Genomic DNA, 18,504 nt, shown 5'->3' with positions numbered 1-18,504 from the left:
TTTGACTTGTAGAAATCGCCTTTTTTGTTGTTTTTGCCTCATCTATTGTTCTTCGGTTGTTGATGAGACCCTTTTACACGTTTACATGTGGTAATCTTTTGGCTTGTGAATGAGCCATAGCAATAATCTGTTTCAATCTGTGGTTCCCTACTGGATAATGTTTAGTTTGTTCTTTGTATAGTCAGCATTCACCAATTTTTCATATTTTCCGTTCTTCGCATCTTGTTTCCGAATCAGGAAATTATCAAAAAAACACATCGGGAGACCAATTCCAGGCATGAGATATTTAGAGGAATCTGATTTTTTTAATGGAAGGGTTTGCTTTAACAACGAGATTTGCCCTAAACGAGGTACATGCTCGTTTATACTCTGGTCATCAGTTGGTATGTTATTAATCTCAACTTATATATATATATATTTGTAGTTTATTCTTTTACTAACACCCCAGGAATTTGTTTTCTAGATCTAATTTCGATTAACCAGCCCAACAATTGGACTTTAGAATAAGAGTCTTTCATTAGAAGGGAAATGTTCATAACTTAGTTTCAATTCTTATCAAATCGAGCATATAGAATTCAAATACAAATCGAGCCCTTAGAAAGTCTTTCTTAAATCAATAGATGTTAGCTCTAACAAGATGGACAATTTTCATTCCCCTTTTATGCTTTGAAACTTCATAAATAGAAATAACTATCAAACTACTGATTGAACAAAGAGTCTATATTCACCTTTAATTCCCTCAGTCATGAACTACTCCGACCCCTCTTGGCTGTTGGCCTCAGTAGATCCCTCTCGTTCATTATTTTCCTCTGTATTGTTTAATGCAACACCATATGCTCTTTCAATCGTCACTAATGCCCTCTCTGCTATAGTGCTATCAAATTTGTTACCATAAATAACTTTGATATAATCAAACACTCCTTGAGGTGAAAATTCAACTAATGATCTCTGTCCTATAGAATAGTCGAAAATGTTCTCCAGCTCAGTTCTTCCCTTAATGACATTTTTTAAGATATAGTCCTTGTTCACTAATTCTTTAAGCAATTCTTGACTATTCAAGTTAAAGTTACTGTTTTTAACATTGAGATTACTGCTTATACCAAACTTATGAAGGGTTTTCAATAATGCAGACTCTGAAACATGATTTTCATTCAATATAATATGGGAGATTATAACAAGCATAATCCCCGTTTTAACCAATTCATAATGTGATCCGGGTACCGAAGTTATAGAATATTTTGGTAAGAAAAATTTATTACCTCCAATGTCAATCTTTTTCACATTTTTGGCTAAATTTTTATTCCATAATTCCCCTAGAATGGCTCTTGATTTGCTCAGTAACGAACTAGTGACAATATAAGGATTTTTATCTGATGTCACTTTTCTAGATTTCAGTGATTTTTTGTCTTCTCTTTTTATTGTTGGGACTTCTTCTATCTTCAATCCATATACTTCTGTTAATATAATATTTGCTTGTTGTATTAACTTTTCCGTGGTAATTTTTCTCCCCAAATTATGCTTAATATGTTTTCTAATAACATCTGGTCTTGTGGTTCGGCCATTTAATTCTCTCGAAAGAAACAATCTAACCACTTGGTTTACAACATGCTGAATTTCACTCTCATCAAGAGGTGTGGCCGTTCCACTTGGTCCAACAAATTCATTATCTTCCTCGTATGAACCATCATCATTTTGTTCTCCTTCTTCTTCCTCTTCAGCAATAAAATCTTCTATTTCATCAAGTGGAATTTTTCGTTTCAACAGACTCATAATTGGAATATTGTTCTGGAATGGTTTCAATGGGGGATATTGAGAGATGAACGAAACGCTAACAAAAATATTTTTTCTTTTCTTGTTTTGTGTTTGGTTACGCGTCTTTCTATTAAATCAGAATTAAAAATAGTATTATTGCCTGTCTTCCTTATAAAAAATACATAAGAGAAGATATAAATGTTGAAAACAAGAATAAAAGCGGCTAATTAACAAGTAATGACTTTTCAATATGATAAATTACCAAAAGAACAAAGTATTTGTTTATTTGGCTGCGTAGCTTATTGCTCGATATTATTGGAGTTGGATGTATGGCAGAAAAGTAAGAATCTCCACTAATTATTTTTTGTGTATTTCACACGACTTTTTTAAGTTTTTGCAATCAAGCTCTCTCCTATCGCTTTAATTATATGATGACTATTGTAGTTTTTCTTTAATCTACGAGAATTTATACAAATCCTGCAAGTTTAAACTCATTAATTGTTATCATTTATATTATTTCATTGAATCATAATATAGACAAAAACAGCTTTGTGGATTGTTGTTTGACAATACTTCACAATTTATCATGGAAGATAAAACAAAGCGGCAACACTCAATTCTCCATCCTCTAGCAAACAACAACCAGTTACCTGTGAAAACAGTAGACACCAGTAACACAGCAGACAATAATTACAATAACAACAATAGCGGTATATTGTCCAGCTCATATAACCCTCAACAACAACACCAACTACAACAACAAAAGAGACCAATTCCAAAAAATGTAGCTTACCCGCCAATGTACAGCTTTAATATCTCAACCGCCAACACATTAAAGAATAGCGTTTCAACAACAAAAGCTACTTCAGGGCTTCCAGTAGCACCTGATGGATATATTTATGTAAAAGGTTATGGTAGTGGCTCAGCTGCAGATCATATTCCTAGAAACATCCCCAATTATTACCCAAGACGAGGCACGTCAATAACCAATAATTACACAGAATCATCAGTGGTGACCCCGACACCGCTACACATTCCTCGACCTTTGGTACCACCACATTTGCTTCAACCGCCGAATTTGCACCAACTGCTACAACAACCACAACCACAACAGCATGATAATGGAGAAACGGTAGCAGCAGCAGCATCATCACCAACGTTGGAGATTTTCAACACTTTAAACCCCAGAAAGGCTCCGAACATGACTTATAAAGAAAAAATAATGAACTGGATGTCATCAATCCCTCAGTTTAACGATAGTGAAAATAATGAAATATATATAGATTGTTATCCTGGTGTTATATCAACAAGTGTCACACCAAGCACTTCTGACGAAGAAATTGATTTGGCAGATATTGAGGACATATTGGAATTACAAGCTAGAAAAGTTACCAGATACGTTACTAGGCTATATATTCGTGAGTCAGAAAATTGGGAAGAAATTGCTGGAGATGATGAAGCCGGTGATGTTGATGGCGGGGTAGAATATGAAGTGGAAGAAGGCGATGATGACGACGACGACGTCGATGATGATGATTACGATGAAGATAGAGTGCAGCCACACAACTACGTCTACAGAAATGCTAATTTGAACATTGCTTATGAAACTGACTAAACAATAGTGCAGATTTCATCAGTGTAACAAGTACAACACTTTTGTTCGTGTGCGGAGTTGTTTGTTACTGTCAAGCTCATGACTATTAGTAGGGTTATTGTTATTGTTGTACACACCAGAATAAAAGTATTTGTATCCGTATTACTCTATAAAAACAAATCCAACTCTTCCAATTTGTAACTTATTTCATCTTCGTCCGGTAAACTCTCGATTCTTGGGTAGCATGGAACCAATGCATCACTACATTGAACGTAAGCATTGTTGAAAATCTTCCAGTACGGTGCTCTGACTTTCCTTGCAGGATGAAATAATCCAGACCAAATGTAGTTTGTAAATACTCCATTACCAATAACCAACCTTAAGGCATCAATACTTTCCAAAATTCTTGAAATCACATGCGGTGATGTTTCAAAAATATTAGGCATAATCAAGTTCAAGTAATGAATGAAGACATCACTATAATCCTTATCAGTTAATCCAATACAATTCATTGCTATGTGGAAAATTACTGTTGCAGCAGTCTGACGATGTACTAAATCTCTATCTGTCAATGCATCTTCTAATAAAGGCGTTATAGCAAACAAATAATCTTTTGTAATTTTCCCATCCAAATACTCAAACATAAAACTCATTGCCTTTAATACACCGTTTTGTACATTTTTCTCAGGGATTCTGTATTCATTCATAATTGCTGGCAAAACAGTAAATGGTAAACAAGTCTCAGCAACTATACCCATTGCCACAGCCGTACAAACTCTCAATTGACGTTCTTGAACACGTAGATTATTCAAAAGCATAACTATTACATCTTGGGGTCCAATAGTTTTGGCAATATAGCCGAATGTATTATTAGCTGCAATACGTATTCTTTTACGTTGGGCTTTTAACATTTCCAACAAATCAAAACAAATACGCATCCATTCCTTTGCGTTTATAGTTTCAGAGTTTTTTCTGGCTATTAATCCAACCAATTTTATACATGCTTCTTGAACTTTTTCGTGTCGATTTTTCAAAATTGGTGTTAGCGTTGGTAGGATTTGATTAATTGAAGGATTTGACATGGTATATAATGTTGATTTGTCAATTGAATCAAGACACGAATATAAAGCATTTAAAATTGACCCCAAAACTTCGGGGTAGACTTCACCAAGGGATTCATACAAAATCAATATCAATTTCATTAACAATTCATCATCATGTTCTGAACATTGTTTAATTACTGGAGCAATAATAGCAATCAAATCTGAAGCTTGCTGTCTTATTTCTGCCAATTTATTTTTCATTCGGTACAAGATAGTACTCAATATCGAATTTAAATGAGGTTTCAATCTTACGTTCAAGGCATCTGCCAATGTCCCAAAACAGGTGAGGTATATCTTTTGGTGAATAGTTTGCTTTTGAAAAGCAAATAAAGCACCATCGACCAATTTTCTATCCAATTGAGAATCCATACCTATTAATTCTTGACTATTGTTGGAAATTAATTTGTTAATAGCTTCAATCGCTAACTTCCGCAATTGCTCATTGTCGTCTTTTGTAAAGTAAACAATATGTTCTAACATATCGAGAAAATCGAATTTAATAGCCAAATGGTTGGTTGCCTCTACTACTAGCCTTGTGATTTGGACTGAATCAGAAGCAGTTCGACGATTCCAAAATGCATTGACAAACGGCCCGATAATTGATTTTTCATAGTCTGGAATAAGCTTTCTCGACAAAGGTAATCCCATTATAATACGCAAAATAGTCTTTCTCATATCTTCATCAGGAGATCTGAATTCACGTGTTATGATATGCATGAGCTCTGTTGTATAATAATTTGTGTAATCTTCATAATTCGGATCATATGACATCAAGGGGATCATTGCTCCAATACATTTTAAGAAACTAGCCAAGCCTTTGCCCCTATGTTTTCTGATTCCAAACCAAATTGGTTCCAATATGGGTTCAAACGAATCAATACCATATGGCGACACGTTTTCAGCTAGTTGAGCCAAAGTTAACGCTGTTATAGTTCTGACTTGTAATGACTCATCATTGATTGGAGGTTTCAATATTTCAACTATATTTGCAAGATATGGCAATATTGCCGTACCATTTCCTCGTCCTAGCATAATACATAATTGTTGAATAACTTTGATACCAGTATGTCTTGCTGTCCAGTTCTTTTTCGACTTGATAACTGCTTTTAAGAATGGTAAAAATGATTTTAATCCCAATGTGTTGGCCACTATGGCGAATATACGTGCTGTCAAGTTTCGAACATACTCATCAACATGGTCTAAATCTGGCCTTAATGTTGATATAATATTGGCTAAACCAGCTGCTTTAGTCAAGCCTGATATGATTTCTCGTGTCTCCAACCTTACTGTAGGGTCTTCATCTATCAAGAATGGTGATATGACTGTAAGAACTTTAGAAGTATATGGTCGAATTAACTCGTCTAATTGGTAAATAATACGTCCAATCATTTTTATAAGCAAATGTCTCTCCTGTGGAGTTAAGTTTGGCTCCAACAATATAGGAAGAATTTGATTTAATAAAACTTTGGGACCAAATTTTGCTGCATTATTAGTCAATTGTCTCATGGCTCGTTTACGTGTTACTGGCGACCCATTTTTTATCTTCAACACCAATTTCATAGCGTTTAGTTCTTTCTTTTCTTCATCATTCAAGGACTCTGGTTTGGAATGAACTAACTTGCCAAAATATTTCATATCTTCCTCTTTGAAAAACTCCAAACCTTTCACTCCGGGTACATCTGTTGGAATCTCCGTTGTGGAAATACCCACGGATTCATTAGTTGGTGGTAGATAGTAATTCGATGATACTACAGCATCAGACAAATCTGGTGGTAACGTCTCTTCATTTTGTTTGAAATGTGCTGGAGGATTCACTTTTACATATCCAGGTGGCAAGATCTTTTCTAATATCGAGTCTGTTAATGGAATCCCTCTTACTACAGGAACTTTTCCCTCTACCAATTCTATAATAAGTGAGGATGTAGATTTTTTGACCAATTCTTTATTGTTTTCACACTCTTTTTGCTTCTTGTATTCTTCTGGTGTCACGTCCCATCTCTTCTTTCTTTTACGGGGTAGTAACCTCTCTTGTGGGTTTTCAACGGTTTTAGTTGTTCCATCGTCTTTCTCTTTAATAAGCTTTTCTACTCGGAGTTCCTCTCTTTCCAAATTTCTTTCATTCATGATTTGTTTATAACTTTTTTGCTCGTCCAAGTCCAACACAATAGACCTCTGAAATCGTTTCTTGTTGTAGTTGTTTTGATTAATGATGTCATCTTGTAATTTATCCATTGGAGTAGATACATCTTCTGCAAACTCCTTCTGTAGCTCCTTATTTAAAGAGTCAGGTATGGAGTAATTGCCAGCCAAGTTTCTTTTCTGTTCAATGGGTGCCATAATCCGTTTCATACAAGGTAGTATGTGAGTTTTTATGAAAGTATTGAATTAATTTCGCACTTATCAACACTTTAATCTCATCGAGAGTTTTTCACGGTTGTCAAACTAATTTTTTTTTCCATTTGGTTTGTTTAATTCGTTGGTGACAAGTTCTTCAGTTCAACTTTATTTCTCATTACTCATCTTCTACAATCAGTGTAATATGTCATCTACCTCACAAAATGCAACTGTGTTATTGACTCGATTATTATCACTCAAAGAAAACTCCTCTTTCCATTTGATTTTGGATTCATTAACTCAGTCATCATATTATTTAATTCAAGAGTACATCCACAGGTGTTCTAAAACTACTAGCAAGATTATTTATTTGTCATTTGAAACAATAAATAAACCGCATTACTGCAGTGAATTCATAGATTGTTCTGATATCACATTACATCAAATTGTTGAAAAAGTTAACCCTTTGCGAGAATCCAATGAAAGACTGTTGATACTTATTGATTCCTTGAATTATATCAATAACGACGAGTTGGCCCATTTTGTGGCGCAATTGGTTGGTCCAGAAATAACCCTAGTTGGTGTTTATCATACTCAATGTCCTGTTGCTGCATCAAAATATCCAAATTATCCATCATCTGAAACCCTATTAAGTTATATTGCAAGCACAATCTTTGAGTTGTATCCTTTAATACCTGACTCTTTAGATGAAGAAGAACTAGATGCTAAAGTTAAAAAATTGACATTTCCAATCAACTCTAATTTGAATAGTGCCATTTTCAAAGTTATACTTACAAATCGAAGGAAATCTGGTCGTTCATTAACATATACACTTATCATCAATAGTCTAAATCATGAATATGAAATTTGGAAAGACAAACAGGAATCAGATGAAATTTTGCAAGAAGATGAAAGCTTATTGAAAGACTTGACAACGTTCAATTTAACTACTAGTTCGAAGCAAAAGCTTGCTCGTGAACAAGTTGAGTTGCCATTCATGCAAGCACAAGAGTCTTTGGGAGCTGCTGGTGGTGCAATTGTGTACGAGTTTGAAAAAGATGATGACTACGATGAAGAAGATCCTTACGAAGATCCGTTTTAGAAAAATGTGAACCCCTATTGATTACAGCACTTTCGATATAGGTATTTAAAATGCATAAAATTTTTTCTTTCAATTATTGCTTAGTTTGTGTTTGTATGTTTGCTTGTTTTTGACCTTTGAGTTGCTGAATAGTTGATTTTATGCCTCTCTTTAATTTGGCCAATTTTGTGTTGGCCGCTATTTCTTCAAATTCCTCCTCAGTGACAACCTTCTTTATTAATAAATTGAATATAGTACCAAAAACCATAGATAAGACTGTACACGTCATTATGATAACATTATAAGGCATTGAGAAATCCGGTGTAGGTAATGTCAACAATAAACTAGTTGTTCGGAACTCATATACTTTTTCACTGTCCTTATCAAAAACAGATATTACTGCAGGCTCGACGTCAAACCCATGATTTGCATCTGGAGGGTACTCACGATACAACAATAATGATTTGTCAAAGTCATACGATATAGCTAATGTCAGTTTAGCGGGTACTTCCATAATCAACTCCATGTGAGATGGCCTCTCTCTGTCAACAGCAGGGCGGAAATAAACGTCCTTGATATATTGTTCATGGTCAAAAATATCAAATAACCCAGTTGAGTTTTTCAATGTCAATTTCAATGTGTGTAAATACAATCTCATGAACCAAGGAGTCGATTCAAAATACACAAATTTAACTGGCTCGTCGTTGTTATTGGTAAACACGGTACGCAACCCCCCTTTATCCAATGAGTAGCCAGTTAAAGAACGAGATGCATATAACGGTGGGGTATCAATTGGTAAAACGATAGAACTATTTTGAGCAATGAATTGAAAATCAAATTTGACATTTTCATGCAAATATTGGACTATCTGATTTGTTTCTTCTTGATTGGTTAATGAACTTCCTTCAATGGAATTTTCCTTTTCTCTTAACAACATAATATTCCAAGATGATGGGTCGATATCTATAGTTACTTTCGACACTTGTGGATCATCAGCTAATGCTGGTCCATTGATACCTCTTCCATAAATTGTTTCTAAATTCCATTCAAGATTCACTGGATCACTTAACGGAAAGCATTGCCAAGAGTTGTAAGTTTTCTCTGTATCACATCTTAATTGGTCGCCTGGTGTGGGTTTGGGAATTGCTCCTTCCTTCCGTTTACGAAGTGATCTTATGATATCAACAACTTGATTAACAGTTTGATGCAACTTTAAAGTACATTGATTATTAGTATCACAATTGGTGGTGACATCAATGGACATTCCATGCCACAATGAGTCAAACACTTTATGTCCATCTAATAAAGAGCTAATCCCGGACTTTCCTCTTGTTGGTAATAATTTCAAGAATGGGGTCAAATTTTCTGTACAAACTGGTTCACTGGGTAATGCAGCACGTAACAAATACAATTTATTACCCTTTTCTGGTGCATATTCAGCAAGGTTGATTTCTTTGACTGCATGCTTTGGATATGTCGTGATGTGATCGTCAATAAAGTTCAAGGATGCACAGAAGAACCCAGATAAAGTTTTCGTTAATTTTAGCCAGTTACGTTTGGCAACTTCGACATTAGGTGCTTCAATGACAGCAGACACTTCTACTCCTGTACCTCCACTGTATTTACCATTAAAAGGTAACTGACCCCATGAACTAGCATCCCACCATCCTTGTGTGAATCTCAATTGCAACTCTTTAGTATTCGTAGACTCTATTATCAAACCTAAAGAGTTTGGAAAGTAGTTGTAATGACTTCTTCTGGAGACTTCAACAGGAGAGGAGGAGTTGTAATAATCAATTTGAAATGGTGATGATTCAACATCAAATTCAAAATTTGTTAATAGCCTGTTCCTGGACAAAGGTTTCAAATGAAGGTGCTCGTGAAATTCTCCACTTGGTTCAATTTCATCTGCACACGCGAGTGATAGAAATAATGACACCAATAGTATTGATATATTCATTCTCCACAGTTAAATCAAATGCTGTCCTTATGAAGTCTTTAATTTCAGGACGTTGAAATATTGTGTTCCTGTTATTGTAGGGTTGTCTCTAATTGTTCGAAATTTTTTTCTTCCCCTTCTTCTATGAATATTTTCACCACGTATTTCTTTGAATAAATTCCTCCCCAATCACACCAAAAAATAAGACAAATAAACAAACGCGGAAATGGTACGAAAGAAAAAAATATCAAAACCAAAACAAATTACCAAACAAACCTCATTTATTTTCTTCTTGCAATTTATATTATAAACAAATAGTTTAGATTGATATTTCGTTTTGGTTGCACAGACTATATATAAGCGATGGTGATACAGAAACTGCCACAAACTGCTAATATTCAACTACTAGAGCAGCAAAAGGAAAATATTCAGCCATTGAGTGGAGGAAGGTCTGCTACTAAATTAACGAAAGCATTGTCATCGAGACCCAATTCGGCTACATCAATAAATTATCAAGAGCATAGAACAAAATTAGAAAGAGAAAGAGAAGAGTTGGAACAAAAGCTTTTAGATTCCGATGAATTGGATGATCCATTACAGGTTTATATTGAATATATCAACTGGGTCCATTATAATTTTCCTCAGGGTGCCAATGCTGATAGTGGTTTGGTGATATTATTGGAGAAATGTACTTCGAAATTCAGAGACGTGCTGCATTACAAAAATGATCCAAGATATTTGAAAATATGGCTAGAGTATACTAACTATTCGGACTCACCGAGGGATATTTATGTATACTTGGCTAAAAAAGAGATTGGAAACCAGCTAGCATTGTATTACGAAGAATTTGCCAGATACTTGGAAGCACAAAAGAAATATACTGATGCTAATCAGATTTATGAGTTAGGAATACAATCAAATGCATTTCCCTTGAAACGTTTACAAAAGTCTTATGAGAATTTCAAGGAAAGGCTTCAATTGGAAATGAGCTCGGTTTCAACAACTTCAGATCTTGTGCGAGAAGCTTTGAAAGTGAAAAGAGGGTCAAGTGTTGAGCCAGGTGCACACGTTGATCACGGCCCTATCGCAAAAAAGCCTAGACTAGAAGTTTTCAAAGATGATGACGATCAAAATCAAAGTGTGCTACATTTGATATTTGGCGCAAGTTTGAATGATGACATAAAATTAAACTCAACAAAACAGAGAATCAAAGAGAATACTATATCAGCAACAGCTTGGAAAGGTCGGGTCTTGAAACAAAAAGTTCCTACTCCTCCAAATTCTTCAGGTGGGAAAATACAAGTGTTTCGTGATTTCGAGCCTCTTGCTTTCCAGGCCAAAAAACTGATTTGTTACGATGAGAAGGGAAGAGCGTACACTTTGATTGAAAATCCGGGAAAGAAATCAGAGCGAGTACTTGTAAATATGGATTTAATATATCCCGATGAGTCTCAAGAGTTTAGCATGTTAGAATTACTCGCAATCTCTAGAAGATCTGAAAGGCAAAAACAGCAAAAACAGACACTAATAAACCATCCCACCGTAGTGGATGAAGATACCAGAACAATTACATTAGCATTGAACAACTCCAGCACCATTAAATCACGTGATATGGACCCAACAATTACAATGAACGGTAATTTAGCACATAATGAATTGCAAGGAATATACAACGAGTTGGGATATGGCTACAATTTTGATGATGAGGATGAGAAAGTACAAGAACCGACGGTTACAAATTATGATGGATATGTTACAGAGACAATTAATCCACCAACGACTAATGCCAATCTAATTCCAACACAAGTCGATTCGCCTCAAATCGATCAAGTGGCAACACCTCCTACTGACCGAGAAGAAGAGTTCGACGATCGTGTGCTAAGCTCGCCATTCGTTGAGCAGCCAGTAGCTAATACTCAACCAGTTGATCCATTTGATATTGGTTTACAAGAAAGTTTTTTGGATAATTTATCGATCCCCATGAGCACATATTCAGGTTACTACGATAAATCAACTACAAAAGTTGACCGCATCAGAAAATTTAGAGAAATCACTAACAAAAATCAAACAATCAACAGAGGATCACTGCTGGCCATAATCGACTATTGTGGTCAAGAGTTATATTGTTTACTACATGAATTAGGACAAGGTGGCTATGGGTTTGTATATTTGATAGAAGCTGGATCAACTGGAAAACTAAAAGCATTGAAAATTGAAACTCCTTCAAGTAGGTGGGAATTCTATATTTTGCATCAAGTTCATCGTCGATTAATTGGTGAAGCCGGTTATAAACAAAGATATTTCATTCGTGCAGAAGCATTATATTACTTCCAGGACGAGAGTTTTTTAATATTGGATTATTGTAGCCAAAGTACATTGTTGGATGTTGTTAACAATTACAAGAATAAAGGCTCGTCTTTAGAGGAGTGTCTTGTTATATTTTTCACTGTGGAGTTGTTAAAAGCTTTAGAAGCATTGCATTCTGTTGGTATTTTACATGGGGATTTGAAAGCTGATAATTGCATGGTCCGTTTTGAACCTATAAACGAAAGTGATTGGAGTGAGAGATATGACAGAAGTGGCAAATTTGGTTGGTCACATAAAAGTATCACCTTGATTGATTTTGGTCGGGCAGTGGATATGACTTTGTTTTCACTGGGTACAAGGTTTGTTAGCAGTTTTAAAGCTGATGAACAAGACTGTCCACAAATGAATGAAGGGACCCCGTGGTCTTATGAAGCGGACTATTATGGTCTAGCAACTATCATTCATACATTGCTATTTGGAAGTTATATTAAAATCAAAAAAGACGGTAGCAAAATCAAACTACATGCAAACTTTAAAAGATATTGGCAGCATGAGTTATGGCAAGACTTGTTTGAGTTGTTGTTGAACCCGTATTCTTCTGCTGAAGTCAACCATGCGCCTCGAACAGAATCATTGGCAACGATAAGAGAACACTTTGAAAATTGGTTAGAAAGCAATTCAAAAATGAAGTATTTAAAGGGGCTCATAAAAATGGTAGAAGGAGAACTAAACTCGATAAATAGAGCTCGGGTGAATTGAGACAATTTTGATGTATCTTGTATATTTGTATAAATACTTAGATGTACATTTCTTTTGGTTTTGGAAACTCAATAGACACCTATTTTTTGTAGACTTTTTATTTCAAGCTTGAATTTCCGTCCTCTTCATTACGCAAATTGTTTAATCTTTGATCAATAATTGCGTCAACATCTTCTTCGTCTTTTCCAAAAGCTTTTGAAATGGACCAACCACGAGACTTGTCTCTGATTTTAACTCGTTTCCCACTGGGCAAAATTTCATATCCATTTTCGAAATGTTGTAATTGTGGTTTGAAGTCACTCGAGTAAACGTTAAATCCTTCTCCACTGGGAGGTAATTCGTGTGTCAAAGGATTCGTTCCGGCTCTTTTCCTACTAATGGCAGATTGAAGATCATCACTGCTGTAATGATCCTGGTTAGCTTGCAACTTGTCTTCCAAAGAGTCATTCTGTGAATTCGATCCTACTTTAAGTCCAATCTTTCGTAAAGCTTTTAAAATTTGTGTTTTGGTTGTTGATTGATCATGAGGAAAAGTCCAACTTTGATATAATTCTCTGAATGCCGAGTTTTCGAAAAATCTTCTCAATTCTAAATCTTTCTCATATACACGGAATAATTCGTCGTCGTTTGGTTTGAACATAAATTTGAACACTTTAACCAAAATATCGAAAAACAACGGAATAGTTATCATAAGCAACAATGTGGCCCACCAGCTTTGATCACGGCCCCACATTATTAAGCCATAATCGACAAAAAATATTGTTGGCTGCTTGTGTCTGTACAAACCCATTATCAACACGTTCCAAATTCCCCAGCCTCCAACAGATATGATAAACGAAGCCCAAGCTAGCCATTGTCTATTCTGCATTTCAATCAAAGTACATTTGGCGTTGATTACCACAACCAATACTGTAAATACTAATGAACCTAGAGCAAACGTTGTGTTGTCACGCAATGCGGTAAATCCCCAAACGTAGAACGATAAAAAGGAAATCCCCACACTTTGCAAGGTTGCAAGCACCATCCACGAAATGAAAAGTTTTAAATTGAAAGCTTGATAAAGTCTCCCCTTGGCGTACAACTCGGGAACCGCCAATAAGGTTGCTGGTTTCAAATCCTTGTCAAACATACCAACACAAATAACAGGCAACGATGTAAACAATGTATTAAACATTGATAAAGACCAGCTCTCATACATTGAAGATCCAGAAAATAAGGTATTTCTTTGGTAAATACATTGTGTCAAGTAAAACAACAATTCCTTGTAAAATGTGCATAGAACAAATTTCGATGTTCTGACATAATTGTACCGACCATTGACAAGTAACAACTTTAACAAAAACCTAAATTGTGCAATTGCATAATCTGCTGAACGAGCCGCCTGTAACCCTTCTTTTCCTGTGATTCCTACTCCAATATCAGCACTTTGAATCATGGCAATATCATTGGCACCATCACCGATTGCAAGAGTGACGCAATCTTTTTTCAAATTTCGAATTGCTGTCACCATATTAGCTTTTTGCGAAGGAGATGCACGACAACATATTGTAGAATCAACTTCGACACATAATTCGAGAAAAGAAGTTAATAAAGTTGGATCCAGCTCAACATCAGCTAAAGTACCACCATCTATTACCATAACACTATGTGCAACTCTTCCTGCCTTGATTTCTTGGGTCGAAGAAGTTAATCGATCCACTAACGCGTCTCTACCTTCGTCATTTGAAAGAACGACAACCGTGGAATAGTCTTTAATAAGACGACAAGAATACCCAATGTTTATGGCTGTTTCTCTCTTATCACCAGTAAGCATCCATAACTTGATACCTGCACGTCTCAATTTGTCAATAGCTTCGCTTACTCCATCCTGTAATTTATCTTCAATAGCTGTGGCGCCCAATAACTGCAAATTGGTTTCAACTTTTGCTCCCACTTTTTCTACTAACTTGGATCTATCACTCAAAGCTGTTTTTGCTTCGCCATACTCTTGACTCCATATTTCATATTCTTTCTTATCCATCCACTTGAACGAATAAAGTAAAGTTCTAAGACCCTCAGTAGAGAACTCTTCTATGTGTTCTAAAGTTTTTTCAATTAAAAACTCATCATTGACCAAAAGCTTATCATTGGGAATATAATGTGGGGGTAATTCGGAAGATATTCCTCCAACGGTGGTTGTGTTGGGAGACGTTTCTGCACCATCTTCGCATTCTTCTGAATCCAAGTTGTACTTTTTTGATTGTTGGAAATGTAATGATTTTCTTGCCTTTAATGCTATATCTGCAATCTCCCCTTCTTCTGTGCCCATTAAGGCGTTATCTATAGTGTTAATCCGTGTAGAATTGGCACTCCCCAAATTCAAACTGTGACGGAACGATAATCCAGATTTTCTTGCTTCAACCTCTTGAGAAAGTCGTGATTGCAAAATAACATCCGCTTCTTGTGTTTTTCTTTCTGCGGATTGTAAGGAAATCTCTCTGGCTTTAGCTTGTGCCAATTTAGAATTTTTCAATTTTTCTAAAATCACATTATCTGCTCCTTTACAAAATAAACAAATTCTGTTATCAGGGAATCGAACCACAATTGACATTCTTTTTCTTGCTGATGAAAACTCTATAACATCTAAGACTTGATACTCTTCATATTTTGGCTCATTACTAAATCCATCAGGGTAAGTCTTTATAGTTAATTTGCTATTTTGTCTATCATATACAACAAATCCCAAATCCCTGGCAGCTTGAACCAATGCCAATTCATCAGGTGAAGCAGCTTGGTAGGTAATACAAGCGTCATCTTGTGGATCCTCTTCCGTTCCTGTCTCCTCTAATGAAAAAGTCGAATTATTAGAATTACACTTTGACTCGTTCTCCTTCTTTTTCGGTAAGCATGTGTTACATAATGCAATTGATAATAAAAAGAATTTGGCTTTTTTGGCAAACAAAGTTTGAGGGTGTGATTGAATATGTCTTAACAACTGCAACGAATTTGATAAGTCCTGCACTTTGTTTGGCTGTGCCGATGATTTCCAAGCTGCCGTGCTTGTTCTTGGTGATGGAATATCCATACTTTCACGTACTATTGAAGTTGTGCTGGCTCTATGTGTAGATTCTATTGATGACCTGCCATTGATGCTTTTTCTGTTCGTCACTGGGGATTGAATATGTACACTGTGCCTTGGTACTAAAGGTGCTGTCACCTGACTATTGGGTTCTTGCTTTTCACTCAACATAATATCCAAATCATGTAACCAGCTTACTCCGCAAACACTAAATTTTCTGAAAATCATTTTGTTATCAGTAAGTGTCCCAGTTTTGTCACTGAAAATATAAGAAACTTGACCCAATTCCTCTAAAATTGTTGCTGTCTTTGCATCAGCTGGAGTGTTGGTTTCCACATGGTACATATCTATGTCAAATTGAAGAAAACACAATTGCATAACTTTGATTATTTCCATTGTTACATAAAGTGACAACGGAATGAGTGTATTATACATAATAATAAATCCCATCAATGTTGCAGCAACCCCGGCGTCTTGTCCATATAAATACCAAGCTCGATTCTTGTAACTTTCAAACTGTAGTCTTTGTGCCATTGTTGAAAATGCAGATAACATTACTACCACGAACACCATAAAAATGACAATATAATTGATATTCTTTTGCAACTTTGGTGCCTTTGTACGTGGGTTTTTAATATTGTTCATTCTAATTTTTGTTTCTTCTCCAGTGAATATTACGAGTCCCAATACTGATTTGGTATTCCTCAAAATACTTCCACGGTAAACAACATTATCTGGTCCAAGTGGATGCTTTTCGCCGTTTAAAATAAAAGACCCTTCAAAATTATAAAGATCCTTATTTGGATCTTCAACTGTAACTAGTGTGCGTAGATTCTTTAATCCGGTTACAGTCGATGCCTTTTTAGCTATCTCTGGATGCGGACTTTTTTGTTTCAAATTTGTTTCCCCGTCAAGAGCCATTGTCTCAACAAAAGCCTCTTGGGTTTCCAATTCACTGGTAGCTATCAAAATCACGTCAGTAGGAAACCATTCATTCTCATTGATTTTGACTATGTCCCCGACTTTCACATTTTTCCATTTCGTGGTATATTCTTTAAGATTGTAGCGTCGCATCAATTCGGAGTTTGTAAAACAAAGATCTTCTTTGGAAACTGAATCGTCGATGTCAGAAAGTGAAGAGGTTGATGAAATTGCCAATAAGTTGTTTAGACTATTCTTGTTGTTGTGGTTATTGTTGTTGTTGTTGATATCACTTGTGTGGTGTCTATTCGTGACCGGTATTGTTTCTGTCATTATTGTGGTGATTGAGTGAGTGTCAAAATTGCTCAATTCTTCGTCTTCCTTTATCACAGTTGTTCGTTTGTTATTTTCCTCTTTATCGTGACCATGTCTTTTCCAGTCATCGAAACCTTCACGAGCTATTGATATGGACATGAAAATACATAACGGGATAATTGTGGTGAAATGACCGGTAGTAGACCATCCAGGAATCATTTGCATAATGGCAACAACCATAAAATAACAGTTTGCAACTTTAGAAAATTGGGCCTTCAACTGTTTTGGCAAAAAAGAGTACACTGTGTATTTGGAAGAGGTTATCATATTGTCAATATATGGTTCATTAGATCTTTCGTCAATATATCCTTTGGATTTTTTATCGTAATACTCATCTTGGTAATATGAATTTGTAGATTTGGGGTCAACCGTCAAAGGAATTATACGTCCTTCTTCAGTAGGGGGTAAATCTTTTATGTGGAAAATCCTATTTTTGATGTCTACTAAAACTTGGTAGAATCTATTTTTGCTGCCATAACGTTTCCAGTCGGATCTTTCTCTTTTGGAAATAAAAGACTGTGTGCTAATACTTGTCCTGTTGGACCCCGCTGTCAAATGTGTGGTTGATCTGCTTAAATGCGATGGATAATTTGTATGTAAATCATTATTCGATATAGATGTCAAGGATGTGGGGAATTGATCTGGTGCTTCATAAACATTGATTTCAGGTGTTATTGGAATATTTTGAAGTTCTATATTTTGTTGAGGATGGTCAAAAGTTGGATATGTATTTGTTTCATTCGCTAGATTGTTGTTTGATTCCGGTGATTGCAAATGTGGTACAGATGATTGTATTTCTTCTGATGGCTGTGGTTGGATATTGAATGCTTTATTGAAAAGCTGGGACCTCAACGATAAACCACGTTTTCTTCTAGTAGTAGGTGGGGTAGGCACTTGTAGTGAATTATTGTTGCTAGGTTCCAGAGAATTTGAATTATTCTGTATTCCTGTCTGAGATGTCAGTGAGGTTTGTGTATCACTCATATTCTTGTTGTTATTATCACTAGTATGATGTTCCCGAAAACTTCAATATAACATAGGATCAACAAATCACTCCAAAAAAATCTAAAACAAAATACAAATTAACAAATCTAATTGTATGATTCACTGTAGTTGTAAATTAATGACCAAATGATGAGACAGGTGACTCAATGTAGGATTCTATAAAGTTGAATCTGTAGTTAAATCTTTGGTATGGAAATTGGGTTTATATAGAACAAATGAGTGTATTAAAAAAGGAACTGTAAGGAATTATAGAGAAAGGGAAAAAAAAAAATTTTG

General features: G+C 35.5%; 7 protein-coding genes across 7 annotated transcripts; 3 read left to right on the top strand and 4 right to left on the bottom strand. All coding sequences in view use genetic code 12, as the record gives it.

Annotated features, from left to right (window-relative positions):
* Positions 1 to 750: 750 nt before the first annotated feature.
* On the bottom strand, positions 751 to 1,770 carry CAALFM_C403170WA (Smc5-Smc6 complex subunit; the record flags this gene model as incomplete). The annotated part of the gene is made up of 1 exon (XM_715333.2): positions 751 to 1,770. One exon carries the CDS (start codon positions 1,768 to 1,770, stop codon positions 751 to 753), a length of 1,020 nt encoding a protein of 339 aa, XP_720426.2.
* A 568-nt stretch (positions 1,771 to 2,338) lies between these two features.
* On the top strand, positions 2,339 to 3,367 carry CAALFM_C403160CA (uncharacterized protein; the record flags this gene model as incomplete). Its single annotated transcript, XM_715334.2, has 1 exon — positions 2,339 to 3,367. One exon carries the CDS (start codon positions 2,339 to 2,341, stop codon positions 3,365 to 3,367), a length of 1,029 nt encoding a protein of 342 aa, XP_720427.1.
* A 146-nt stretch (positions 3,368 to 3,513) lies between these two features.
* On the bottom strand, positions 3,514 to 6,798 carry CAALFM_C403150WA (mRNA-binding U2 snRNP complex subunit; the record flags this gene model as incomplete). Its single annotated transcript, XM_715335.2, has 1 exon — positions 3,514 to 6,798. The coding sequence occupies one exon, from the start codon at positions 6,796 to 6,798 to the stop codon at positions 3,514 to 3,516; it is 3,285 nt and encodes a 1,094-aa protein (XP_720428.1).
* A 190-nt stretch (positions 6,799 to 6,988) lies between these two features.
* CAALFM_C403140CA (Elongator subunit) lies at positions 6,989 to 7,885 on the top strand (the record flags this gene model as incomplete). Its single annotated transcript, XM_715336.1, has 1 exon — positions 6,989 to 7,885. The coding sequence occupies one exon, from the start codon at positions 6,989 to 6,991 to the stop codon at positions 7,883 to 7,885; it is 897 nt and encodes a 298-aa protein (XP_720429.1).
* Positions 7,886 to 7,958: 73 nt separating this feature from the next.
* On the bottom strand, positions 7,959 to 9,824 carry CAALFM_C403130WA (GPI-anchor transamidase subunit; the record flags this gene model as incomplete). Its single annotated transcript, XM_715337.2, has 1 exon — positions 7,959 to 9,824. One exon carries the CDS (start codon positions 9,822 to 9,824, stop codon positions 7,959 to 7,961), a length of 1,866 nt encoding a protein of 621 aa, XP_720430.2.
* A 342-nt stretch (positions 9,825 to 10,166) lies between these two features.
* BUB1 (protein kinase) lies at positions 10,167 to 12,869 on the top strand (the record flags this gene model as incomplete). The annotated part of the gene is made up of 1 exon (XM_715338.2): positions 10,167 to 12,869. The coding sequence occupies one exon, from the start codon at positions 10,167 to 10,169 to the stop codon at positions 12,867 to 12,869; it is 2,703 nt and encodes a 900-aa protein (XP_720431.2).
* Positions 12,870 to 12,966: 97 nt separating this feature from the next.
* On the bottom strand, positions 12,967 to 18,207 carry CAALFM_C403110WA (aminophospholipid-translocating P4-type ATPase; the record flags this gene model as incomplete). The annotated part of the gene is made up of 1 exon (XM_715340.2): positions 12,967 to 18,207. One exon carries the CDS (start codon positions 18,205 to 18,207, stop codon positions 12,967 to 12,969), a length of 5,241 nt encoding a protein of 1,746 aa, XP_720433.2.
* Positions 18,208 to 18,504: the final 297 nt, after the last annotated feature.

Source organism: Candida albicans, chromosome 4 (genome assembly GCF_000182965.3).
Source record: "Candida albicans SC5314 chromosome 4, complete sequence".
In the NCBI taxonomy this organism is placed as follows: domain Eukaryota; kingdom Fungi; phylum Ascomycota; class Pichiomycetes; order Serinales; family Debaryomycetaceae; genus Candida; species Candida albicans.
The sequence above is the reverse complement of the archived record's forward strand: the minus strand, read 5'-3'. Positions and strand labels throughout refer to the sequence as shown.